Here is a 27,905-nt window from a genome sequence, read left to right on the forward strand (position 1 = left end):
TGCCTCAACGGACTCGCCAATTGGTAACCATTGTTTTTTATAAAGAAACTCGGTTTAGTCTGACTATAATTTAAAAAAATAATAATAATTCCACTGTGTGTGTCCGATATCAGAGCACTGAAGAAAGCTTATCAGGAGCCATAAGCAATGCATAACAGGTCCATTTCAGATATCACTGTACTTTGACTTCACAGTGAAAGAGGAAATCCCAGTTTAAGATTTAAGTCTGACAACACTTGCAAGTGCACTTCCTCATACAGTTTGTGTGCTTAACACACACACACACACACACACCGTTGCCCGCATTCTGTGGGAAAGAACAATGCCATCTGTGTTTTAGCAAACACATCCAAGCGTATAACATTACGCTACATTTGGATCCACTTGATGAATACTCTCGTTGAGCAGCTCAGACATGGACACAACATCACAACACACACAGGAGGTAAGTGTTAGCCCTTCGCTAAAGTTGCTATTTGGATTGTAATTTGTAAAAAATTTAATCTGTTATGGGACAAAAATGGCCACTGCAGTAAATTTTGAAACCTTCAAATTTCCTGTGTTTTGCTACCGGGAGGAACGTAAGAAGGTTTGGCCATATAAAATCCAAAACACAGATTTTTTTTACATTGTATTTTTCGTTTTTCTTTCCAAATGAATGTTATTTGTTAGATTCATTGTTGACTCTAAATTGTTAGGAGTGAATTTGACCGTTAATGGTTGTTAGTCTTTTTGTTCCCTGTGATTGGTTGGTGGGCAGTCCAGGTGAAAGTCTACCTCTCACCCAAAGTCAGCTGAAAGACGCTCCAGCTCACCTGCAGCCCCGTATCATGTGATTCGTTGAGGGCATGGTGGAATAGTAACAACCACAAATAACACCTGAGCCTGTGTGGCGCTTGCATGTTCTCCCTGAGGGTTTTCTGTGTGTGCTCCATTGTGTGCCCCGCAAGCAGACAAAAAATAATAATAATTAGGTCCCTGGGAGGAACAGTGCTGCTTCTCACTGCTTCTCAGTCAGCGGTGGGTTTAATGCAGAGATCATTATGACAAATGAAATCATACAAATAAAGTACCTTTATCTTTCCCAGAGAATAAATGGATCATCCATCAAAATATTCCATTAAGTCATATTCAGGATTTGTCTAAATAAAGACACTACAAAATTAAAATTGCCCTTGAGAGGTATAAATAAAAGTGGAAAATGGACTAAAAAATGGAAAAAGGGCAAATGTCAGTTTTTTGTTTTAGTTTACATTTACAGGGACACAATTCATTCAATACATGCATTTTCCATTGCATTACAGAGAGGGTTTGAGATGGACTGTATATAAAATATCATATGTTGATTGATCATCAAATGAATGGATAATTACCCATGTAAGCATACTGATTATCTGTGTGTTGAATCCAAATAAAACAATTGCAAATCTGCTTGTACTTCAGAAAACAATGGACAAGATTTTTGCTCATTTTCTGACATGTTACAGAGCAAACTAGTAACCGAATCATAATTAACTCATTCACTCCCAGCCATTTTCACTGAAGCAACCCCCTTCACTCACGGCTGTTTTACTGGATTTTGACAGATTTTGCAAGGCCCACAGAATATTGTGTTCTACTGCTATAAAAACATTAAGATTAAAAGAATAGAAAATATTTGTACTCTTCTTTCAACAGGGAAAAAAAGTATATTTCCATCTGTTTCCGTTTTGCAGCAATTAGCATTAGAATATAGCTAAGTTTTATCATCATTCACAAATCTGTTTAAAACAGTGGGGAAAAGAGCTGAGTTGCAACATGGCCCTGGTTGCTCTCTTATACTCTGCTGCCACCTGCTGGCCGTTTTTTGTCATAACTACCATTGCTTTAAGTGACCTTTTCAGGTCAGAGGCTGCATCAAAGCCTTCTGTATGCTCTAGCATTAAAAAAAAAAAAAAAACAAAGAAAACGTATAAATACGTTTTTGGGGCCATGACAATATTTAAAATACAACGTATGTATACATTTTTGAGAGCAAATGAGTGACAATTTTGAATAATTACCTGTTTTTGAATAAAAGGATGGAAATTAATAATAATGGCCTCAAAAAAATGACAGTTATATACTGTATATATAGTCACATTTTATATATATATATATATATATATTTTTTTTTTTTTTTTTTATTATTCTTACTTCCATGTTCCATATTTCTTTGTTCCATGCTCTTATAGAGGACAGGGCATCCGGCGTGCCAAAACCGGAGGAGGAGCTTCAGCTTGTCATCTTTACGCATTAAAAGTGAGCTTGTGAGGTCACGAAAGCCAAATTGAACACACATCTCCCAATTCCTCTTTTGTCTGATGGCAACACCCTCTGCAGAAAGGAACACCAATATCGAAGGAGGCGGAGTCTCACGGCAGAGAGGCGCATGGTCCTTTTCATCAGCTCGAGCGTTCTCAAGAAATGGTAAATGTCATTATTATCTGCTTTCTAAAACACAAAATAACAAGATCTTCAAAGGCCGCCGACAAGATGAAGTATTAAATGCATCTCTCAACATCAAGCACATGAATATTCACTGCATGACATTTAATTTCAGAGACATGTCAAGATGGAGCTGCTGCCTCACAGTTGCACAGCACTCAGGTCCGAATGAATAAAACAGGTAAACCAAAATCATCTATTTTAGACAGAAAGCTGAAGTCATGGTTGTCTCTAAATATATCTTAGTCTGATAGCTGACATTGGCAAAGTGGACTTTGTGTTTAGTGCGTCTGCCTCCCAGTCAAGAATCCTAGAGTGCATCCCAACTTTTTGGCCTTTCTGTATCAGTACCGGGTGCTTATGTTGTGAATTACAGATGTAAGTAAGTCTAAATGAATAATAAGAGTAGGCTTCAGTATAATTGTTGTTATGGGCTAGCTCCTGTAGTTAATGAACGCTGGGACACTCATGAGGAAGTTAATATTACAGAGCTTATTATTGTTGCTCACTTATGGAACTTATATTGTTGATGATGTGAGCATTACATTTTATGAATGTTAAATATACTAACTGTGAAGCTCAAAACACAAAATATTGTGTGTTGTAGTGTTTAACTGCCATTGGCGGTTATAGACGTCAAATATTCATTTGAACTATTTCTATTAGTTTATTTTTTTTTCCATTTTTGTTAACAAGAGTATGAAAACCTAGATTTTTTTAATTGTACATTTAGAACAGATATAAATGTTGTGATTAATTGTGAATTAACTTGTGAAGTCATGCAATTCATTACGATTAAAAATTTTAATCGCCTGACGCTCCTAATTTTTTAATAATATTTTCTTTTCTTTAATCACGTCAGGCGATTAGAATTTTTAACTGTAATTAAACGCATTACTTCAATAGTTAACTCACGTTTAATCACAAATTTTATATCTGTTCTAAATGTACAATAAAAAAAAATTAGGTTTTCATACTCTTGTTAAAAAACTTTAAACTAATAAAAATAGTTCAAATGAATTTTTGACGTCAATGGCAGTGAATGAGTTTAAAAAAAAACAGCCTGAAAAACAACAATACAATTTATTACAAGTATTACTATCCCCAGGGGTAAATTTAGGGTTAAGCACATGTAATACATATTAAATACATATTATATGTATTATTATTTATTGATATATTTGTTTGTATATATTACTTTTAGATTATTAGAGATATATTTGTGTATAATTTATTTTATTTTATTTTTACAGCTGTAACTAGTGAATTTCCCCTTTGGGTATCAAGAAAGGACATTTGAACAGTTAGAGGTCCTTTCAATTGTCCCACAATGGGAAATTCAATATCCTTTTTTTTTTTTATACCTCTTATCCAGTTCACTATCATCGGGAGGAGAATACTACCGGTAGTTTATTTCGGGTGATAGGTGACGTACACCCTGGACTGATCACAGGGATGATACCTTGGCAACCTTTCACACACCTACAGACGATTCAGAGCAGGTTGTGTCTAACTTGTTTTCATCTCGAGTCACATTGTTATGGTTGCCCTCAGGGGACCAGTTATAACGGCTAAAAAACAACAACAACACATGCATGCATAATCACGAAGATTGTAACGGTTCCAAAATTCACTGTTGGCTCCTTTGTTTTATGATCACAGTTTGGTTTACATTAGGTATACAAGTAGTGGTGTTTACCAACCTTTACAGAGCCAAGACATACGTTTTATTTAAAAAACATGACATGGCACACCACTTAACAAAAAAAGTGACAATAAAATGATCCATGAATTAAAGAGGTTCTGTTATTTTTTTTCTACCTGTCACTATGTGCATTGATAGTTTGTAGGCTATTATGCCACAGAGGTGGCAAGTACTCATACTGTATTTATGCTCACATTCAGATACTTTTGTAAAAAAGCTCTAGTAAAAGTAGAATTAATGAATCAAGTCATGGCCTTAAGTAAAAGTTCAAAGAAAATGCACACTCAAAATCAAAAAAGTAAATAATAAAAAAATATATTTTGTACTGTCAATTACATACAATACCAATTTTGCCAACGAGAATAAAATATATCTGCACACAAAATATTTTTCACCTTTAAAATTTAAGATTAAAAGTATCTTTTACAATACTAAAAGAATGTTAAAAATCAAATGCTGTTTAACAGCTAGCTAGTTCTGCTGTCACAAAATTTATATATTCCCATATAGCTTTGCTTGTGTTGTGAACTGATGAACAAAATTTTTTGAAATTAGCTAATGATAACAACAGAAAAATTACACCTAAATTGTACATATTGTTCCGATTCGACAGAGAATTTTGTGATTTTTAGGCCGGCATGAGACACATAGGTTCACAAGAATCATAATTGCAGCCAACAACACCCAATGGTTCTCTTAAAACAAAGCCATGGATGGGGAATATCTTTTGTTGAATCTGTTGCCGTCTTCTTTACTTCTACCCGGTGATTCCTCTAAACAGTGCAGATGCGGTCGTTTGATGGCTTGAGAAATCCCACAGCAGCAGGTAGGACCTGAAGGCAGCACTGCTTGAGCCCGAGTGCAACACGAGGCGAGACTCGGGCACGCGCGCACTCACACACACACACGCGATGATGGTGGACTTGGACGTGAACCGGAATGGAGAACATGCGCTACCTCTGTTGGTTTAGTCCATTCTCTGCCAAATACAAGTCTAAAAGTTGACGAAAAGGAGTAAGGCAGCGATGAGTGAAACGGTAACGAGAAGACGTACAGGACGCCGTCTGTCGAACTTCAGAAGCAGATGGAGTAAGTTGTTGGCAACTCATACTCAATGTCGATATCTCTTGTTCGACAGAGCCATTGCTTAAAATAAATAAAGAAATAAATCAGACCACTTAAGCCAAGAGATGGAGCAGAGCGCCATTATGTTCATCGACAAAAAGCTGTTCACCTTCACCGTGTCCGACGCAGTATTTTTTGTTACCGTCAAGTGTAGCTGGACTCTCGCTTACAGCATCTTACTCCTCGATTTTATGAACTACTGCGCTCCATAGTGAGTATTATTGATGAGTACTCAAGGCAAAACCCGTAAATCAACAAACCGTAAGACATAATGGTCCTCGTTTTACGATAGAGTTCCGTACTAAATGGTGACGCAACACGTCCGACTTAAACCAACTCGGTCGTTAAATAATAGTAAATATTTGCATGAATATGAACATAATTTATCTGAAAAAATGGAATGAAAAACATCATGGCGGTAACTCAGTGTGCAGTGACCCTTTTTATAGTTTGATGGGGAATTTTATTCACTTTGACGACTAGATCAAATTGAAAAAGCAGACTATTACGTGAGGATAAGATTGAAAAAAACAAAATTGTTTGTTGCAGCAGTTACAGAAATACACATTATTTCTAAGCGAAAGGAAATGACACGAGGATGCACTCGTGCCCTCTGAAATAGGGTGTACAATGTACTGTAATATGAATGCTAAAAAAATTGTTGAGGCATTACAGTAGTATATCATATCAAATGTGCCCGACTTTCTTTTTCATTCCACACTAATGTGATCAAAGTTTTGTTGATGTCAGCTGTAGTAGCTGATACTTTTTTTTTCCCTTCAGTACAGCGCTATAATTTGAAACAAACAAACAAACAAGGGAGGAGAATATGTTTAACTATATTCATCAACAATTGGCAGCTCATCCAGTTCAGCCAAAAAGAGAAACTTGTCCTCATTTCGGGCCCACCATAGCAACAGGTTCTGCATGCTGGGAATTTGTGGTGTTTGAAAGTCATCACACACAGTCCTCTTGTACAGTGAAATAATTCCCCGCTCTCCTTCCATTTTGATAGTGCAGGCTGATTTTTTTTTGAAAATCTTGGTTGAATATGACTTTTTTTCTGGTTGTGCATCACTTACCAAAGCTATAGATTCAGAAGTAGAAGACAATTCAAATCAACTATGGCGAGTGAGTCATTTCACTCAGTGCAGTCATCTGTTGCTAAAAGCAACTCTGTGTCCTCCTCAAGCAGGCCAAATACACTTGATTAGCGGCTGACCGACTTCAGGCTCTAAATGTTATTGTACTAGAAAATCCCAATTGCAAACATCAGCAGCACAGTTGTGACATCAGAGCAATCTGATTGGACAATTAATAAGTGCTAAGATCTTTTGGTGATGCTATGGAAACAATGTTGCTTTTTTATGATCTCACCTCATCCATTTTTTTTTACACTTTAATTTCTAAACTGCTTATTTGTAGTCTGCAAATGAGTTTCAACATCCTTCTTGTTTGACAGACATTTTAATTTCATTACACAGAGCTTCGTATGAAAACCTAAAAGTGCACTTTCAAGTTTTAATACGTCACTAACATTGCTACCTTCAACTGAAAGTGAGTGAGTTAAGCTTGATCCCCTGGCATTTGTTCGTTCCTCCTTCAGTGTTGCTTTCTTTTGCTCAGCAAAACCAGGTGAAATTCTTCATGTCTGGCTCCATCTCAACTGTGGAATGTGGCTGTTGACATGGCAAAGGAAATGTGATGAAGCCAAATTATGAAAAGCTGCAATTGTAGTTTTGATGTTTGCACTTATTATAATGAAGTTAGTTTCTTGAGTTAAATGATCATGAAATAATACCAAATCAATGGACTAAATAAGGTCTCTTTATGACCGATTTCCCCTGGCCTGTGCCATTCCCTTTCCTTTTGAATTGACAGCAGCATGTTGTTGTGACTTGTTCAGGAGCCTCTGGGTTGTTAAACAGGACTCTTTTTTTGATTTTTTTTCTTCTTCTTTTTGCAAATGGCTTTAACCAAGTTAGTTCAGACTTGAGAAATGCTTTGAGATGTGTGTCTTGAACTATGTGAAACGCTACTCACAACTTTATTGTTTGTTAACATACACAGTACCTTTTGTCTTTATCTTCGCCAGCTCTAAATTGTTCTAGTTGTATTCGGTTCAATTCATTAATTAATTGTTTAAAATGTAAATAAAACAGATACACAATGACAAAATATTGAATGTATTGTTCACACTTCAGACTAATACATTTTATGTATTTATTTATTTTATTATTTTGTGCAAATATGTACTCATTTGGAATTTGATTCTTGCAACACGGTCCAAAAAAAGCGGTGTTTGCATGTTTACCACTGTGTGACATCAACTTTTAACAATACTCAATAAGTGTTTGGCAACTGAGGGCCCTAATTGTTGAAGCTTTGTAGGTGGAATTAGTTTCCATTCTTGACGTACAACATCAGTTGCTCAACAGTATGGAGTCTCCATTGTCATATATTTTTTGCTTTATATTGTGCCACACATTTTCAATGGGGGACAAGTCTGGACTACTGGCAAGCCAGACTAGTACTTGCACACTTTTACTCCAAAACCTCATGCAGTATATGGCTGGGTATTGTCTTGCTGAAATAAGCAGGGACGTCCCTCCCTGAAAAGACATTGCTTTGGGTGGCAGCATAGTATATTGTTCCAAACCTATAGGCACTTGACGCCCATACCATGCTCGCTTTTGCGCTGATAACAATCCTGATGGTCCCTTTCCTCTTTTTCCCGGAGGAGACAATGTCCATGATTTTCAAAAAACAATATGATATGTAGACTTGTGATGCTGGTTTTTAAATGCATGTGCTGCTGAAGGATCGAAGGTCAGGCATTCATTGTCGTTTTTTGGCCTTGTCGCTTTTGCGTGCAGAAATGTGTTCAGATTCTTGAAACCTTTGATGATATTACGGACAGTTGTTAACAAAGTGGTGAACCTAGCGTGACACTCACCTGTTTCCAATTAACCTGTCCACTGGTGGAATGTTCTAAACGGGGTGTTTTTTTTTGAGGATTTCACAACTTTCTTAGTCTTTTGTTGCACCGGTCACAACTTTTTGGGAATGTGTTGGAGGCGTCCAATTCAAAATGAGATATTTGGAGAAAAATAAATAAAACGCCAATGTTCAACAGTTTGAATATTAAATATCTTGTCTTTGTAGTATATTCAGTAGTAATCAGTAGTTGAGTATATAGTTGAAAATGATTAGCAAATCATTGTGTTCTGTTTTTATTTACCTTTCACACTAGGGGTGTGAATTGCCTATTACCTGGCGATTCGATTCGTATCATGATTCATAGGTCATGATTCGATTCAATACCGATTAACCCCTATACGAATCAAAAAAATAGATTATTGCGATTTTTAAAAAATAAAAAATAAATTACTCAAATTTAGAAAATACTCATCATTGTACATGTACACTGTAAGATTTGTATGAATATGTATTTATTTATCTGAAAATTCAGGCTTATAACTGAGCCACTGTATTTAACAAACAGGTCTGTTTCATGTTTGAACAGCACTGAAATAAAATATTAAGGCTTAATGTTCCATTAATATAACATTCTTCCATGCTTAATGTGTGAATCCTAACCCTAAGTAAGACGTTTTGTTGAATATTCCTATAAAAAATTGATGTTGAAAAATCGATTCGGCCGCATATCGAATCGATTCGAGAATTGCGCGCTGTAATATCGCGATATATTGCCAAATCGATTTTTTTCATTGGATTTATGTTTTTTACATGGTTCAAGTGGCCTACTTTCTTTTTTTTTAATCACTGATTTATGTGTCTGGTTGATATGGAAGACATTTTATATACAAATTATCATGTGCAAAATGATCAACATTCCTAACTTATTATTTATTTAATGACTGTAATTTAAACAAACAAAAGACAGATACACATCAAAAACATTGCTTTATTTTCATTCGAAAAAAATTATGAAATCTGCAACCTTATATACTTTTTGCTATTAAAAATTGTAAACAGCAACAGCAGCCTTCCCACGGGCTCACCACCTGTGCAAGGGGCCTTGAGGCTCGGGTGCACCCCATCTGCAGAAGGTGGCCCTCATAGGGAAGTGGACTGTCAAGTCTCTGGCAGGGAATGAGCCTAAGGTGATGCGCGAGGCCAAGAAGAGTGCTGACTTGATATAGTCGGGCTCACCTCGACACACAGCTTGGGCTCTTGCAAAAGTCCACTTGAGTGGTTGACTCTCTTCAATTCTGGAGTTGCTCCCTGTGAGTTGTGCTGGCCAAGTGTGGGCATACTGATTGCCCCCTGCGACTTAGTTTTTGTTCATGCTGGTGGACCAGAGGGTGGCCTCCCTGGACGGATAACAATATACTCACATTTTGGTGTTCTATTACAATACAACTACTCCAAATGGTTCACTATTGACGATTATGGTTTTAGCTTTGGCAATTGTGTCTTTTCTTTGACCTATATTAAATGTTGAATTTTATGGCTGTTTGCTAACTTTTGTTAGGATTGTGGTTTGTTTGGAATGAGTCATCTTTTGCCGTCACCGCCCACTTCATGTGAACAGGTTCACTTAATTCAATAGAAAGCCTGCACTGAATCAGCTCACTGTGTCAACAATAACCATTTGACTATTTAGTTAGTTGCTGGCTTACTTGTGGATATCCTAATAATGCTTAACTTGTTTTGTGCATATGACAGCCTTTAATTTGTCCGTACTATTGGAGGTTATTAAACATTCCCATCCCTGACTGTTTTTTCTGTGATTATTTTTCAACAATTGGGTTTTTCTTTAGGTACCCTGGCTTCCTCCCACATTCCGCAAACATGCTTCTTAGGGTAATTGAGGGCTCTTAGGTTGTTGCTCGCTATAAAGCCTAATTAATTGTTATGGTTCTCTTAAAAATATTATTGTCTGTTGCCTTTTTGCCATTTAAAGTATGAGTTTGAGAGAGTTATTTGGAAATCGTTTGTAATTCTGCGAAATGTGAAGTATGAAAATTCTTTCCCTGGAGTCTGAAGTAAACAAATGTTTCTGCAGCCTGCCAGCGCTCTAGCACGCTCTTAAGAATTATTAGGACAGACTAGTGAAGTACTACATTGCCAGCACTGACAAAACATACACAGTAATAAAATTCCATCTGCTAGTCATGTGAACATTAGCAATCCATGCACACGTATGTGTTACAGGCGACTTTAGTCAGAAAAGAAAACAGTAAGACTGTATATTGAAAGGCCCAAAACAGCTCGAGAGAGAGGCTTCTTTCATCGAGACCCCACAAATCTCTCTTGAGTAAGCCAAGCATTAAAGGTACTATCCCGCTCAGTAGTGATGCATTCAGTGCTACTTTACGACTAAGGATTTGACTGCCAGTGGTAAAATGAATCACCTCCTGCTGCTGATCTCCATCCATCTTGTCACAGTGTTCTAAAACACACGAACCTCGGAGAAAGCCCCGTGCTTTTATCCCATTAACCTCTCAGAACGAACTTCAACAGTTTGTCTGTTGTGCTACTTTTTGGCTCAGTATTATCAATATTATGGGCCATGTTGGCTGAACTTCCATAAAAGTCTTTTAAAGTATAGCTGGAATCAAATCTAATCAATCTCACAGTGAGTTTTGGTTTTGTTGAGTCTCACCGTTCATCTGTTGAAAGTCTCATGTCCAGTGACCCTCAACCAATACAACTTTTGGGGCCATACAGAGAAAATAATGACAACACAAGTGGTTGTGTTTTGCCAGAAAATGTTTAAGATAATCTTTGGAGACAAATGACTGCTCTATTGTCCTCTAATATGTTTCTGAATAATTACGTCTGATGCATTGCTGTACTGTCAGGACAATTACGGGTCTGTTGGAACAACTTGTTTTAAAATCTATAAACTCACCTAAAGTTTCTGTGTTTTCTAGGTGAACAGCCCAAAAGTAGCTTGATCTCGGATGTTGTCGGTAAGTCAATCACCCATCCAACCGTTTATATACCACAAAACAATGCCCAACAAACGGTGGGTTTTGTGTGCGTGTGTTATTATTGTTATATATTCAATTAAAAAGTTGTCTCTTTTTTCCAAATAAACCAGTATATCACCTTTTTACGTTAGTAAAAGCTCACTTCCCGTGCCTTCAAATACGGGGCTGCGCTGTGTTGGTGGCCTGGAATTTTAGCTCATGCGTCAGGCTCTGTTCTCCCAAACAGGAGACTGCGCGGGTCAATCCCCGAGTTGGGTGGATGCCGCGATTACATCCACAAACCTCCCCCACCACACCCCTGTGAATAAAAAAATAATAATACAGTCATTTCTGGACTATAAACCGCAACTTTTTTCACTTGCATTCGACCCTGCAGCTAATACAAAGGTGCGGCTTATCCTTCAGACCACAAGGGGGCGCCATATAAAGGAAGCGCAGAGCAAAACAAACCAAGTGAACCTGAATACAGCAGGAGAGACAGAATGAGAGCGAGACAATTTGCACCCTTCATTTTGGAAAAGAAAGTAGCGGGAACCCGGTGCGGTAACATTAAAACACCTGCGGCTTACAGTCGGGTGCGGCTTATAGGTGTAACAAACTCATTATAACAGTCATTTCTGGACCTTAAGGCGCACCTGACTATAAGCCGCACTAGCTAAATTTGGGGAATAAAATTACTGTAATAATAATTTTTAACAGTAATAGTAGATCTTAGGGCAAAAAAGGTTGGGCAGCCATGCTCTAAATTAGGTGCTACGTAGCATCTATAAACTTTGAAAAGTTAATGTAGTCGATGTGTGCCAGAAATATATATTTTGAATATTTCAATACCAAGTTAAGTTGCCATTATTTCCCCAGCAGGCTCCATTCCAGGTGAAGATGGCAGTGAAGGACGACCAAAAGCTCTCAAGAGGCTAAGTGCTATGTGGTCTTCTTTCCGCAAAGGCAAAAGAGATAGTAAGTTTTCCACGATGTCGCCACATTGATGCCTAAACACATCGCGACTGTACTACTCTATTTTGCCTCCTTTTTCTTGTTTGTCTTTAACTTGTAGTATTATAAACATTTCATAGTTTGTGATGGACATGAACACAAAAATGTGTGCCACATGCACTTTGCACTTTCTTCCATTTTTACCGGTTCTACTTAGTAGATGTAAAATGAGATGCTTAATTTATTTCCTGCAATAATATACTTCTTATTTTGCTAAGACCCCTTTACACATTGTGGAAGTAGTGTTTTGCTCTGGACATTTGGAATTGTTATGAGTTTGTGAATGTTGGCAAAACCCATAAATGACAAAGCAGCAGTCGTAATTTTTTTGGCTTCCCCCCCCAAAGCATTCAACCAATTGCCCCAGAGTTTTACTTTTGATTTCAAAGGAATGTAGTGCTATCAGTCTGTGTCAAGGATTAGTGGTTACATCAGTCATCAGTGGTGATGAACTGAAGTTTTTGTTTTGTTGGTAAATCGAGATGCAGTATATAATCTTCCAGTATTTGATTTCACTGCTTATTTTGTAAATTGTACAAATTTATAAATGCATTTGATTATGGCTATTATGTTTATATGCTAACAGTTAATTCTCATGAAATAAATCTGTGATTTTCAATTGCCTTTGCAGAAGTGAAAGACCAAGATCCTCCAGAGGCACTGGGCCTAATAGGGGAAGATAAAGCAACCAGGCAACGACGTTTTGCCAGTGGTCAGTACTTTTTCGAGTACTTGGTGGTGGTCAGCCTCAAGAAGAACAAAGATGGCAACAGCTACGAACCTCAGATCACCTACCAGTTCCCTAAGGTTGGTTTGTACAATAGCATACCATTACATATACAATAAGTTGGATTACAATATTTATTTTGAACATGAAAATATATATTTTTTTAAATAAACAATGAGACACACTGTTTTCTGTATTCCAAAAGGAATGGGAAGAAGTGTAGACTAATACAATCCCATCTCTACTTGTGGGAACATTTACCATACATGGAAAAGAAAACATGATCTTACTGATAGATCTGAAAATGGCATAATCAAATTACATAGCACTTCTCTTTCTCTTCTCCAAAACAAATCAATGTTGATTAGGTCATCCGGCTCCATGTATAGTAATTGTATTTTTTTTTTGTACTAAAAACATTATTAAGTTAATATTGAGTCAACATTTCTGTTAACATTTCCAACATTTACATTTCACACAAAAATTGATACAGACGCTCCCCAACTTACCAACGAGTTACGTTCCGAGCGATCGTTCGTAAGGTGAATTTGTTCGTAAGTTGCTTCAGTGCTATATTTTGTATTATAATTTATGTTTAAAGAGAATACGTACAGTACTGTACTACGTATGTTAGAGAGAGAGAGAGAGAGACACACACACAGTATGTACATGTACGTAATAAGATAAATAAAATGAAGTTTAACTTACTTTTGGAAGATGTACTCGATGCTTAAGGATTTGATGGAGGAGGAGGAAGAGGAGGATTTTATATCATGAGAGGTTCTTCGTCGTCGCTGGAATGGGCTTCAAAAGCTACTTCCTCCTCCGTAACTTCAATGTTGGAAGAAGTTGAGGGTCGCGGAGAAGAAGATGAGGGTTGATGAGTATCTTCCTTGGAGGATTTACTAGAAACTGGCCGAAAGAAGCGATCTAACGACGATTGCACAGTTTTCTTTTTTCATCATAAATGATGCGGTAGCACTGTATGGCATCATTCAATTGATTTGCAACCTTTGTGCAACGTTCAATATTTGGGTCTTGCTGCTCGAAGAGTGCGATGGCTTTATCTATGAGCGACAGGCGTTTCTTCTTCTTCCTCCTCCTCGACACGTTGCTGAGCCTCCAATGCTGGGTGAGCTCTCACAGCGCCAAGCGTCGGTATTAGCGGCGGAAAGAAGCACTACAGTACTCGGAAAAAGGTGCGCAATAAAAAATCTAACTTACAGCATCTCTTTCCGAACATTTTTTGACATGCGCGCAGACATGTTCGTATGTACCGTTGTTCGTAACTCGAATGTTCGTAAGTAGGGGAGCGTCTGTATTGTGATTTTGACTTTTTGGTGATTCCGTTTTTCACAACATATCTTAACATTTACATAATTGTTGTCTAACAGAGACAACAACCAACCCATGTGTTTCATTATAAATGTAATATATATATCCAAGGGCGTAGTGGCACACAGGCGCCTAAAAAATCTAAACAAGACTCGCTAGTTTACTCGCTAGACTACCGCACATTTCCACATCAAGTTAGTGGAGTGAGTGCTGGGGCGCCCTCATCGTCACGCCAACTTGCTGATGAGACTCAAATGGGAAGGCAAGGGGGAGGGGGGAGTGGGCGATGTGTCAGTTTGCGACTGAGACTCGAGGCAGGCAAGGGGGGAGGGGAGCTGATGTACGCTCGTCCGCCGGCCGAATGACCGCCCAGGTCATATTTAAGCAGCAATTGAATTCTGTTTTTTATTGCCAAACTTGTTAATGTTGATGACTCTCACCAAGTTCTAATAAACAATGCACTTTACACATGATCCTTTTAGATGGATATTTTGCTTAGTTTTCACTGAACTCATGTAATAACGTTCTTGTATCAGTCTTGCAGTAGAGGCAAGTTAAATGAAATAACACAAAATAAAATGTATTAATATTATGAGTAGTAAAAGTATACAAGTACATCAAATTAATGTTAATACATTAATAACAATAAGTAGGGAAGTCCATCCATCTTCTTAAAGAATAAGTAAATAAGTATCAATAAAATAAAATAAAATGCAGCATGCAGATGCCATAAAACACTGAAACAATGCAAAATGTCATGTTCAGTCAAATACCAAAGAATAGAGATGTCTGACAAAAGCCACAAGATAGGAAATTTTGTCCGTATCGTACAGCCTTAAATCCAATCAGCGAAGGAAGGCAACAGCTCGCCACTTGCAGATAAAAGGGGCTCGGCCACAGAGTCATTCCTTCGGACATAGCTGTCTACAGAAATGGCGTTCTTATTAAAATTCAAATTAACTTTTAAGTTGAATAAATGCACACAGGACTACACCGTTGTTTTTTGTTTGTCTTTTAGGCTACGTTCACACTGCAGGTCTTAATGCTTAATTCCGGGGTGAAATCCGATGTATTTTTTTTTTTTGAAGAGTTCACATTACCTATTAATTGCAACCTGTGTCTGTCTGCTGTGTAGACGTAATGCGCCCCCCAAAGTGTTTGGCGAAGAAATACGTACGGTCCAGCGTGTCAGGGCCACGGACTTTTATAAATCCGTTGTCGGGGCTCATATTTTTACCATCTCATATCTACAGAGGATGCAGGAGGAGGTAGAAATAATATTTTGTGAAAATGAGACGAGCCTGTTTGAGCTCCTCATTACACAGAGACCTCTTTTTTTTTTCTCCCCTAACGATGACATCACGTCATTGCCGTGCGTAATAAGTGAGCCGTCTGCGTGGCTAAATTACAAATATCACCACCACAAATGTCATCTTTATACTTCATGTTTCAAGTGAGATTAAATTGAAGTCAAATATAAAGTCGCAACTGTTGCTCGAAACCACTTAGCCGATTCACGTTCTGCCGAGCCGTGCGGACCTCGCCGATGCGTCAATTAAGCATAAATCAAGCCTAATGCCCACACGGAGCGCATATTGGACTTTTGATGACGTTGAGGTCGGATATATGCGACCTGGCCGTTCAGACCGCGGTCACATTGCAAAAATTCGGATACGTATCCGATCTAGGACCACATGAAAGTGACCCAGGTCAGATATGAAAAAATCGGAATTGAGCCGTTCAGACTGACATAAAAAAGTCAGATAAAGGTCGCATTTGGGCAACAAAAATTCCGATCTGGGTCACATTTGCCTGCAGTGTGAACGTAGTCTTAGATTTCAGGATGAACTGCCGCTTTTAAGTAACAGAAAATATTTCTGAGCACTGTTGCAGTTGTTACAACGCCACTGTTTAGCCTGAAGAACATTAAATTTAGGTTGAAGACATGTGCCACCCACCCCCCCCACCCTGTAATTTATTTCTGCAGCCGGGTCCGATGTATCGATTATTGCGTTGGTGGCAGGGTTTGGTGGCAAGTCCATTTTTGTTGGGGTCGGGTGGAGTGGAGTTGGGGGCGCCAAGGGAATATTTCACCCAGGGCGCAGATTTAGACAGAACCGTCTCCATGTATGAGATGTAATTTTTGTTGTCTTACATTGTACTGTAGATCAATAAAATGATTTTTTTTCCAGATCACCTCAGCACATTTCATAGAGTTTTATCATAACACCATCAGCCAATCAAGACTCATGTTCTGTTACATATAAAATGTGTATCGGATAGAAAGAAAAAAAATACTAATGGCTGGTTATGGTGAGGCTCTGTCTCCCTACTTCTAATGCTAAGCCCTTACTGCGAGATGGCCACATTAACTAAATTGTGTGTGCTTATGTACTTATGTGCTTTTGTGCGTGTGCATACATTCAGAGAGATGGAATGGCGAAATTTCAAAAGGAGGAAGAGGAGCGAACACTAAAGGCGATCACGCTCTTCTGCTTCCCAGAGGGTATCAAATGGGCCCCTTTGACAGAATATCACAGGTACGACTGAAAACACATCAGTTCCGTTGCTGGCATTTCTCTCAATCATGATATTCCTCATGTGTTTGTTTACAGTGAGACCTTCTCCTTTGTGTTAACGGAGATTGACGGCAGCCGAAGAAATGGATACTGCAGGCGTCTACTGGTTAGCATGTGGACTTTGTGAACTGGAAACAGTCGTAATGTGAACTAACCGCTTCACTCTCCAACTTGCAGCCTGGCGGCAAGGGGGCTCGTCCGCCTGAGGCGTACTGCATCATCAGCAGCTTGGCCTGTTTTGGCCTGTTTTCCAAGGTGATTGAAACAAATGTTTTTCAAAAGACTATCTTTTTAACTGCATCCCAAATATGCTTTAATTTTCTGTTGCAAGTGGCACACATATATCATGTATCATTATTACTTAATACTTGAACTACACACTAAACGGGGATATTAATGTCAAACCCAGTACACTATCTGTCTGTCCATCTATTCTAACATCTATTGCTACGTTGTCTTATGACTTCTCTTTTTTCTTTGTGAGCAGATTTTTGATGAGGTTGAGAAGAGGCGGCAGATCTCCATGGCTATGATTTACCCATTCATGCAGAAATTGCGGGAGGCTCCATTCCCAGCTCCAGGAAACACTGTGGAGATTAAAAGCTTCATTCCTGAGTCGGGCACTGAGGTCAGCAATGCCATGCCTCCACTTGGATGAAGTGGGATTATTCAATTATTCTTAATATTTAAAATCAATTTATTATATAGTGAATATAAAAGGTCTACACACCCTCCCTGTTAAAAAGCTAACTTTTTTTTTGTGATTTGATAAATGAGACGCGGAAAAAAAACTTTTCCAGACTTTTTTCACCATTAACTACATTCATTCACTGCCAGTGACGGCTATAGAAGTAAAAAAAATTTTTTTAACTAAATTAACTTTTTTTGGCACTTTTGTTAACAAGAGTAGGAAAAGCTAGAATTGTTTTATTGTACATTTAGAACAGATATAAAATTTATTAGATGTGAGTTAACTAGTGAAGTCATGCGATTAATTACGATTACAAATTTTAATCGCCTGACGCCCCAAATTTTTAATAACGTTTTCTTTTCTTTTCTTTTCTTTTATTAATTCATTGCCATTGACGACTATTTATATTAGTTTAAAATTTTTCCCCACTTTTAACAAGAGAATGAAAACCTAGAAGTTTTTTTATTGTACATTTAGAACAGATATAGAATTTGTGATTAATCGTGAGTTAATTAGTGAAGTCATGCGATCAATTACAATTAACAATGTTAATCGCCTTTTTTTTTATAATCTTTTTTTTTTTTTGGAATTTATGGCAGTGAATGAGTTAATGTGACCTACACCCTGTCCAACTCAAATGAAGAAAATCGAATCTTTTCAAGAGGGGAAGTAAACTTAAACGACTGAAATAATGTGGTTGCACAAGTGCGCACATCCTCTTATAACTGGTGATGTGGCAGTGTTCATAGTTCACCAATTACATTTACACTTGTATTAAGTAGAAGTCTGTTAAAGTAACACTCATTAACCCCAAATAGAGTTCTGCTATTTTAGTAGGCTAAGTTATTTTCCCTTAGTTGCTGTGGATGCTCTCCGTTGACCATGGCTTGTGCTTCAAGATGTGACCAAAAAAAAATGCTTTGGTACAGTGCGTAGTAAGTAGCCACTAGATGTCGCTAGTTGAAGCGCAGGGAGACCACACTCCGCAAGCCTACCACCAATTCGTATTCTTCGTGTGCAAATTGGCATCCTGGTGAGCGACGGCGACTTGGCAGCCGGTGTGAAGCCCGGCAAGCGATGCCGAAAGACCGTGTAAGCCGGATTTAGCCGAAGCAGCTAACAAGAGCAGCTAGTGGGAATTTAGTCGGAGCCATAGGCTGGAGTGGCTAACAAAAACGGCTAATGGGAGAAGCTAGTTAAGAAGAAAAAAAAGGCTTGTAAAAAGCTTGTGAGAGCAAAGCAGAAGGTGACAAGCTATAGGAGCCCCAATCACGGGACATGACGACGACCACCTGCAGCTGTGGAAGATAAGCCTCTTGAGCAATTTGGACTTTCCAGTTGTTTCAACCTGATTTTGTTGTTCAATCTGAACCATTACATTTTATATAAAATAACAGGTGTAGGTTTAGCAATTCAATGCATTGTTCTTTTTTATCAATTGTGTAGTCAAAACTTAATTAAAAGAGTTTTTGGTCAATTCATGTAAGTATATATAAATGTCATGTAATGTGTGTACATTGATGTGATAGAACTTTTTTTGTGCATATTATTGAAATCAATAGTGTTTTTTAAAATTGAATGAATTATTAGTTCACCACTAGAGGGCGCTGAAAATTACACACTGTGACTTTAAAATTCTGACTGGTGTGTGTGCAGATTCTAAACACTGCTACGTCCCCAGTTGTACGACGGTCTGCAGACTCATGCTATCGCATCATCTCAGTTGCTTATTTTGCACTTAACGTATTGAAAAGCTTTCCTGTTTTTCAGCTTCAAAATTGTTTTTTCTGTCACAAAGGCCTAACGTTTGAACAGGGGTGTGTGGACTTTTTATATCCAGTGTATCTTCTGTAGCCGCAACTACCTCTTAGGTAGGTTCACAAAAAACGGGTGTCACAAAATGACTTGTGTCCATTTGTGGTCTTCCAAACTTTATGCATGAATCTATCGCATCAAAGCAGAAGCCAAGCTGTTGTAATGACTTGCGAGTACTCATCCTTCAATGTGGGTGTGTTTGTTTGGAGCGGTGTCTCAACCTGCCCTACATTGCTCAACTTACACCTTCCAGCATGAGGTCACGTACCATGTTTCAACAGCTCTCACTCACTGCAGTTATTCAGTGCTGCTTGCCAGTGTCTGCACTATCATTACTGCAGTCAGCACCTAGTGGTGGAAGAAGGCATTTAAAAACACAAGTGTGCATCATGTTGATAACATGATGAGAATCGAGAAATAACCTGCAGCTGTCCTAAGAAGAAACACGGTCATGAGAAACTACACAGGGGCCATATGATTAGTGCAAGTCATTGAAATGCCGGTTGTGTGATGACCTGCTATTAAGTGGCAGTTGTAACTCTCTTTGCAGATTATCAGGCTGACGCGGCCGCTGGACTCCTGGCTGGAACATGTCAACTTTGAAGTGCTGTTCAGCTGCCTTACAGATGACGAGGTGCTGCTGGTGTTTGCGGCCGCAGTTCTTGAGCGACGGATCATTTTCATTGCTGACGAGTTGGGGTAATGCACACTCGCCTTGTAGTCACGCTACACACCTCTTTACGATTAACTCTATATTTCTGTACACAAACTCATGCAAAACCTCCAACTTGACTAGTAATAAATAGTAGTGAGAATAGTGGCTGGTTTGGTAAATGTGTCAGTGTTCAAATGAATGATACTTAAAATATTACAAGCAAACATTGATCTTAGGAAATCCTTTGTGCAATTGTTCTTTAACTGTATACTCGAGTAGTTGCTTGCTATGTTTTTTGACCTCTAATTTCAAAACGTTATCAGAGGTGATTGTAATTAATACTATAAGTAATGCAATTAGTCAAATGCAAGGGCAATAACAGTTTATATAATGATACTATTATTCTAAAGCATAACAAATCTTTATTTGACTGGAATTGGAGATTGGTTGTATGGAGTCAGAATGTACAGACGCTCCCCACCTTACGAACGAGTTACGTTCCGGACGATCGTTGAATTTGGTGAATTTGTTCGTAAGTTGCTTCAGTGCTATATTTTGTATTATAATTTATGTTTAAAGCCTATATAAGTATATTGAAGGTTTATATAAGTATGTTTAAGGCTTGTACAAGTAACCTGCATTGGTTTGTACTGAAAAAAACTTTTAATAAAATGGAGAGAATACGTACAGTACTGTACTGTACTACGTATGTTAGAGAGAGAGAGCGAAAGACACACACACAGTATGTACATGTACGTAATAAGATAAATAAAATGAAGTTTAACTTACTTTTGGAAGATGTACTCGATGCTTAAGGAGATGATGGAGGAAGAGGAAGAGGAAGATTTTATATCATGAGAGATTCTTCGTCGTCGCTGGAATCGGCTTCAAAAGTTATTTCCTGCTTCATGGGGACCGGCGTTTCTTCCTCCCCCTCCTCGCCACGTTGCTCAGCCTCCAATGAGCTCTCACAGCGCCAAGCGTCGGTATTAGCGGCGGAAAGAAGCACTACGCGCAATACAAAATCTAACTTACAGCATTTCTTTCCGAACATTTTTCGACATACTGTACGCGCAGAAATGTTCGTATGTACCGTTGTTCGTAACTCGAATGTTCGTAAGTAGGGGAGCGTCTGTAACCTAAAATTTCTACTATTGCACATTTCTTAAACCATCATCCATTCATTCTCTATCTATATCACGTGTTCTTATTTGGGTCGTGGGTGAACTAGAGCCTATCCCAGTTTATCATTCATTATGCTCGTTTTACAAATATAATTATAAGCAGGATAATATCCTATTTCTTTTCTGTGTTGCTCAAACAAACCAATACCATTTACTACAAGTCACAGTAGTTATAAGTTGCGATGTTGGGAATATCAATGGTTTCTTTCATTTTGATCTGTCAATCAATTGATGTAAAAAATATATATCTATAACCCCAATAGCATGGAATTCAAATGATTGTTTCCTGTGTCTTCTGTATAAAAATGTAATTTTCACACTTGGATTGCGTAATAAAGTCAAAGCTTCTCTACGTTAAAAGAAATGCTAATTACCTAAAAATATTATTTTTTCAAATGGTATATATGTTTGGTTTTTTTTCTAATGAAAACAATCGTCCAGATGTCACATTACAGTTATTTACTGACATTCATAGCAACAAACAAAAAAATGGTGGTTCAATGCTATGCTTAATTTCTGACTTTTCAGAGCAGTCCATAGAAACGGCTTATATTCGCAAACTAAACAGTGAATTTTATGTCAAATTCCTATTTTCTGTTGAAAATGGTAGACGTTTGACAGAATGCTAAAAATTAAAAGTGTTTGAATTAGCACACTTAATGCTGGATGGCCCCCAAGGCAAATATGTGAAAATTGTTAAGGACTGTATGTTGTAAAATGTGATTTAAATACTGATACAGTCATTTATCAAATGACTCGGTCTTATTAGCTAAGTTTTGTAATTTAACTGGACTGCCTGATGTATATCATAATAGCTAGCTTGCCTTGTTGCATTGGAGTGACATAGACAAACCAGAAAAACGAGTTTTGCTAGTTGTTTGTCTGAAAACCCCCAGTGGGGAAACATAAGGAACAACCCCCAACATTCATGAAGGCCACTCAGAAAATGTGCTGTCTGAATGTCGATAAGTAAACACTTGCTATACTGCAGGAGATATTTGATAGGTCAATATTTTATAGGTTGTACGTTCAAGACTTTTTCAAACTTGGAATTTAAATTACCATTTGCTTAGCCTTGTTTGAATGAAAGGTATTTTCTCCACATTGAAACTATCCACATATGAAATTACAGATGACGCAAAAAGATAGATTAAAGTTGTCATAACATTGTGAGTTGGTAACATTTTTCTCTGTTGTCTTTTTTTACTTGGCAGCACGTTATCCCAGGTCATTCATGCTGTGGCAGCCCTTCTTTATCCCTTTACCTGGCAGCACACCTTAATCTCTATAGTTCCAGAGATCCTAATCGATGTCGTGATGGCACCAACCCCGTACCTGCTGGGAGTACAGAAACGCCTGCTTGACCTTGTCACCGACCAAAGTGATGTGAGTTGGAGATGATATTTTAACTCATTCACTGCCATTGACAGCTATAGACGTCAAAAAATCATTTGAACTATTTTTATTAGTTGAACATTTTTTTTCCCCATTTTTGTTAACAAGAGTATGAAAACCTAGATTTTTTTTGTGTACATTTAGAACAGATATAAAATTTGTGATTAATCACGAGTTAACTAGTAAAGTCATGCGATTAATTACGACTACAAATTTTAATCACCTGATGCCCCTCATTTTTAATAACCTTGTCTTTAAAAAATAAATCAAAAATATATTTTTTAAATAATGTTTTTTTTTTAAGAAGAAATTATTAAAAATTAGGGACGTCGGGCGATTACAATTTCTAAACATAATTAATCTCATGACTTCACTAGTTAACTCACGATTAATCACAAATTTGATATTTGTTCTAATACAAAAAAAATGTATAGGTTTTTATACTTTTGTTAACAAAAGTGAGAAAAATGTTAAACTAGAAATAGTTACAAGGATTTTTTTTACGTCTATAGCCGTCAATGGCAGTGAATGAGTTAAGTTTCTTCATCGGATTCAAAAGCAATGCTGTTTTTTTGTTGTCGTTAAATGGCATCCGTGCAATGATACTACAGTGACATTTCTCTGCACTTTTCTTTTTTCACAGCTACTGATAGTGGATTTATCCGAGAACAAAAAGAAAACCTTCATTGTTTCTGTAAGATACAAGATGTTTTGTCAATTGCATATACTGTAAATAGTAGTCTTTCAAATAATAAAATTGAAAGCTCTGAATTTAATGACGCTGTTGCAGATCGGTGACGAGCGTTCTATTCTTCCGCCCAAACTGCAAATTGAGATCCGAGAGGCACTCAGTCAGAGAAGGGAAGACTCGTGTAGGTCAAATGCAGTGTTTGCAAGTGTTCAATATAACTCATTCATTCATCACGTGTGTGTCTTCTCTTTCAGCGACAGAAGATCTGAACCGTGTGGTGTCAGAGGCCTTCCTGCTGTTCTTTGTGAAAACCGTCGGTCATTATATGTCCTACGTGAAATACAGTCAGGCGAAAGAACAGAGGGTGTTTGAGAAAAGAAGCTTCTACAAAGCCATCGAGTCAAAGACCACGCGACACTTTGTCAAAAAGTTCATCCAGACGCAGATGTTCGATCTGTTCATCCAGGAGGTGGAGCAACAGCAGACTGGACCACAGCAGGGTGAGCCTCACTCTCCCATTGACTTCATTCCATTTGACATTTATGTTCACAAAGAAAGAAGTTTAGCATTCTAATCTCTTTAACAGGGCTTAAAGTACTCTGGCACGGTGCCGGATTTCCGGCGTAAGAGCCACTAGCGCAATGACAAATCCAGCGAAGTAAACAAATACATGTGGGGAATACTTGACACGTCTGGCAAAACACCGCCAATGCGGAGAGAAGGCCAACTTCAAAATAAACCTTCCCAAACCATGTAATATGTGGAGCGCAATGCCAATGGACGCATTTATTTTGAAGTTTTTCCCGGAAGCGTTCTGGCAGTCGCGGCGCAACGGATGACTTGGCTCGTTCTGCGGAACGTGTGTCAGCCGTTCTTATTGCCGCCATCAACAATTGCGGCCAACGAACAACTTCGTACAGAAACCACGTTTGATTGCCAATTAAGAGCAATAAAAGAAGACTTAATTACGCTGACATTGTATTGCACGGTGCCTGTTGCCAGTTTTGAGAGCATCTACAGTGTTAGCGTGCTAACGGTGCTAGTGGCTGCAGCTAGAGCAGACGTGGGCAAACCCCGGCCCGCGGGCCAAATACGGCCCGTTATGCGTTTCAATCCGGCCCGCCGAACTTATCCAATAAGGCTAGAAAAAAAATCTTTTTTTTTTTGTTCAGCTCAGTGGCCGAGTGGTTAGAGTGTCCGCCCTGAGACTGGGAGGTCGTGGGTTCAATTCCTGGCCGGGTCATACCAAAGACTATAAAAATGGGACTGATTGCCACTCTGCTTGACACTCAGCATTAAGGGTTGGAATTGGGAGGTTCGATCACCACATGATTCCCGAGCGCGGCGCTGCTGCTGCTCACCGCTCCCTCCGGGGATGGGTCAAATGCGGAGAACAAATTTCGCCCCACTTAGATGGGTGTGACAATCAGTGGATCTTATCTTATCTTATTAATTTTATTTTGTCCCTGCAATGCCCGTGTTTCACCAATAGGCGGCGCCAGCCACGGCGCCAAAATTTTTATTGTGGGTGGGCATGAGGAAAAATGGGTGGGCAAGAGAAAATATCCCCCAAAAAAAATTCCGTTCACGTCCCTAATAGTGCTTTACCGCGGGTACCAAGGACAGCGATTAAGTTGCCGCTCTTAACACACACTTTTTATGGCGTTATTTCGCTTCTTTAATTACGGGGGTGCAGAAAATAAAATCGCTGGCGCGGTCTCACGTAAAGTGAAGGACTGCTGTGAGTGACGGGTGCAGCTGGAGAACGCGCTCTCCAGCTGCAGCAGTACGAGCAGTGGATGACTGGTGTTGGGATCCACTTCCCTCAGACTCCTGTGCAGATTATGTTTTATACCAGAGTCACTGCTGTGTAACTTCTACACACCCGGAAAATATGATCACTGGGTCGGGTCTCACTGATAAGATCGTTTACGCACAGAAAGGGGAGAGAAAGATACGCAGGGCACATTCATAACAACGTTTGCAATTTATTAAAATAAACGGGAGAATGGCAGTAAGCTTAACTCAAGATAACTCATTCATAAAATACAATTCTTCCTGGATTTGGACATTTACAGCAGGAGACGGCAGGGTTTTGTGTTGAACACAGCAATAATGTCCTGATAGTCCAGAGAATCGGTCAATTCTTTTTTGAAAGAAAGCAGGGACAAAGAGTTCAGTCTATCAGTCAACATTGTGGCACTGTTGCGTGTTTTGATCCTTTTGACAGCTGAAGATAGTCTTTCTACATGTCATGTGTGAGGTGAGGAGCGCGCATGCAGGAGACTGTTGATATTGGTGAATACATCCCCGGGGCGTGCGTCGAGCACTTCTATGAGCGTTTCCTCGTTGGCTTTTGGCTTCTTTTTGAGCTGCTGCACAAACACCGTGTGCTATGTGTCCCCCACAGAGATGGAAAAGTGGTCAGAGACGGATTGGATGTACGCGCTTTGTCCTCAGCGTGTGACAGGCAGCAGCGGTTATCATGCAGCCGCATGTGCACACGTACTGTGGGCCCGGGTTAAAAATGGGTGGGCCAATGGAAAAAAAATCTTTAACTTTACGCCTTAAATTGAAATCTATTAATAATAGATGCAGTCACCAGGTTTGACAGATCACAGTGTATGTGCTATTATAATCTATTTACATTTCTCCTCCCACTTTGCCAAATAGTGTGTAAATGCCGCATCTTGCATATTCATTGAGGCAAACGTACTACCTGGATTAGGGCTATTTTATAATAATCATAATAATAATAATAATACATTTCATTTAAAAACAGCACCTTTCAGAACACCCAAGGTCACTTTACAAAGCATAAAAACACAGCAAAAGTTGAGCTAAAACAATAAAAATGAAGCTATTGGAAAAGCTGTTTTAAATATGTGGATTTTGCACATTTGAAAAACGCAGTCCTTAGTGCACACTAAGTAAATCGGGTTGTACATTTATCTGTGTGTTTTTACTGTGCTATGAGGTCCAAATGCTCCTGGTCCGGCCCATCTGTCAAAATTTCAAACCCATTGTGGCCTGCAAGTCAAAAAGTTTGCCCACCCCTGAGCTAGAGTCATCGGACTTCTTACAAAGGCAGTCTAATCGACGTGATGATTGCACACTTTGATGCTGACAGCCGGACACAGTTGCCGTTCCTAATAAATAAACCGACCTCACAGAATTGTGCAGTTGACGGTCGACAAAATCACAACTGTGGTTCTGACGTCACTTTGTCTCACAGACCAAAAACTACTCAAATCGGAATTTCATTTCGTACAAAGTGCTGTACATGGAGTAAAAATCAGTCATGGAATAAAAGGTAAAAGAAAAATAACACCAAATAAATTAATAATTATCTTAAGTGGGTAAATTAATAAGTCAATAAAATAACACAGGTAAGTCAATAAGTAACTAAAATAGATGTGTTTTAAAAGTGGGTAGAGAGGGAGGTTGCCTAATATTTAAAAGAAGGTCATTTCAAAATCCATGGGGAGAGATTTGTCTGAAATCTCGCTAAGATTTTAGAGAAGAAAATAATGTGCTGTTAAGCACAATTTAAATTTAAGTTAGAAAAAAAAACTGAAAGAAGTTTATTATCTAGAAATGAAAGTTGGTCAATCATTAGTAAGTGGAAATATATTTTTAATGTCTTCTGTATCCATAATTGTTCTTTCACCATGCAGAAATATTATTTTTATCCAAATACCTGATTATTCAATATAATTTTTTGTAGGATATTTGAATACCAAACTATTTGATAGCTGCAGCACTAGAAGGGGCTGCAACCCGCAGTGCTATACTGTACGGCGAATCGAATAGTAATGGCTTGATGTCGGTCGGACAACAAATCGGCACGTTGGATACTGCACCACCGCTCCTCGGAAAAAGTTCAGGCTCAGGATATTTTTTTTAACTTTAAGCCCTGCTTTAATGTAAATTTCCTGGTTGTGAAAAGCTGTATTAATTTAACTTTGTGTTTTTTTCCCTTAAAGGAATATTTCACAAAAAAATTGTGGAATACCAGGAAAAGAAGAAAAAGGAAAAGACCAAGAAACATTAGTTCGCCATGTTGAGTGTATATAATGGAGTTTGTAGATATGTTGCACTGTTTTTGTTAGTCATTTGCTGTCAAATATTTTTTGCAAAGTGACATACTGTATTGCTGCTACTTTGTCCAAACACTGGTTTACAGTTTATTGCTGGTGAGCAGGAAATAATTTCAACCAAATAAAGACTAGTTTTTAAAGTCCACCTGCATACTATCTATATCTAACCCTGAACATTTTTTCTTTTTGCATTCATTTTGCTTATTGTTCTTCACTTTGCTGTCAAATATGTTTTCTCCAGAACCACAATGGTGATTTTTTTTTCATGTTATTTTTATGGTAGGACAAAACCACCAGCCTAAAGCTACATATTTAGATGTTGCCCACACTGGAGGTTCATCACACTTCCCCATGCAGATGTAAAAATTAAGACAGGGGCTTAGACGTGAGAAAAAAGCAAGCGCAGGGGCTGTTTTGTAGGCAGACAACCACACATCTGAATAGCAAATACCACGTGCACAGGATGTGGCTGAAACACCGC

General features: G+C 38.4%; 1 protein-coding gene across 7 annotated transcripts; it reads left to right on the plus strand.

Annotated features, from left to right (window-relative positions):
• Positions 1-278: 278 nt before the first annotated feature.
• Positions 279-27,569, plus strand: dennd2da (DENN/MADD domain containing 2Da). 7 transcript variants are annotated; one of them, XM_077580116.1, is made up of 17 exons: positions 279-445; positions 2,214-2,280; positions 2,362-2,448; positions 2,582-2,647; positions 11,200-11,238; positions 12,121-12,216; positions 12,884-13,059; positions 16,742-16,854; positions 16,930-16,999; positions 17,071-17,148; positions 17,381-17,521; positions 19,950-20,098; positions 22,453-22,624; positions 23,277-23,327; positions 23,424-23,505; positions 23,579-23,824; positions 27,311-27,569. In XM_077580116.1, exons 1-17 carry the CDS (start codon positions 416-418, stop codon positions 27,376-27,378), a joined length of 1,731 nt encoding a protein of 576 aa, XP_077436242.1. In that variant the 5' UTR covers positions 279-415; the 3' UTR covers positions 27,379-27,569. The 7 variants fall into 7 exon arrangements, with proteins under 7 accessions (XP_077436242.1, XP_077436233.1, XP_077436250.1 ...); XM_077580107.1 differs by having other exon boundaries at positions 280-445; positions 12,118-12,216; XM_077580124.1 differs by lacking the exon at positions 2,214-2,280 and having other exon boundaries at positions 297-445; positions 12,118-12,216.
• Positions 27,570-27,905: the final 336 nt, after the last annotated feature.

The sequence above is a fragment of the Vanacampus margaritifer genome, chromosome 1, assembly GCF_051991255.1.
Source record: "Vanacampus margaritifer isolate UIUO_Vmar chromosome 1, RoL_Vmar_1.0, whole genome shotgun sequence".
Taxonomy (NCBI): Eukaryota; Metazoa; Chordata; class Actinopteri; order Syngnathiformes; family Syngnathidae; genus Vanacampus; species Vanacampus margaritifer.

Coding starts and splice junctions, on each gene's coding strand:
- dennd2da (XM_077580107.1), top strand. CDS start 416: ATGGACACAACATCACAACACACACAGGAG. Junction 446..2,213: donor CATCACAACACACACAGGAG/GTAAGTGTTAGC, acceptor ATGCTCTTATAG/AGGACAGGGCATCCGGCGTG. Junction 12,217..12,883: donor CCGCAAAGGCAAAAGAGATA/GTAAGTTTTCCA, acceptor TTGCCTTTGCAG/AAGTGAAAGACCAAGATCCT.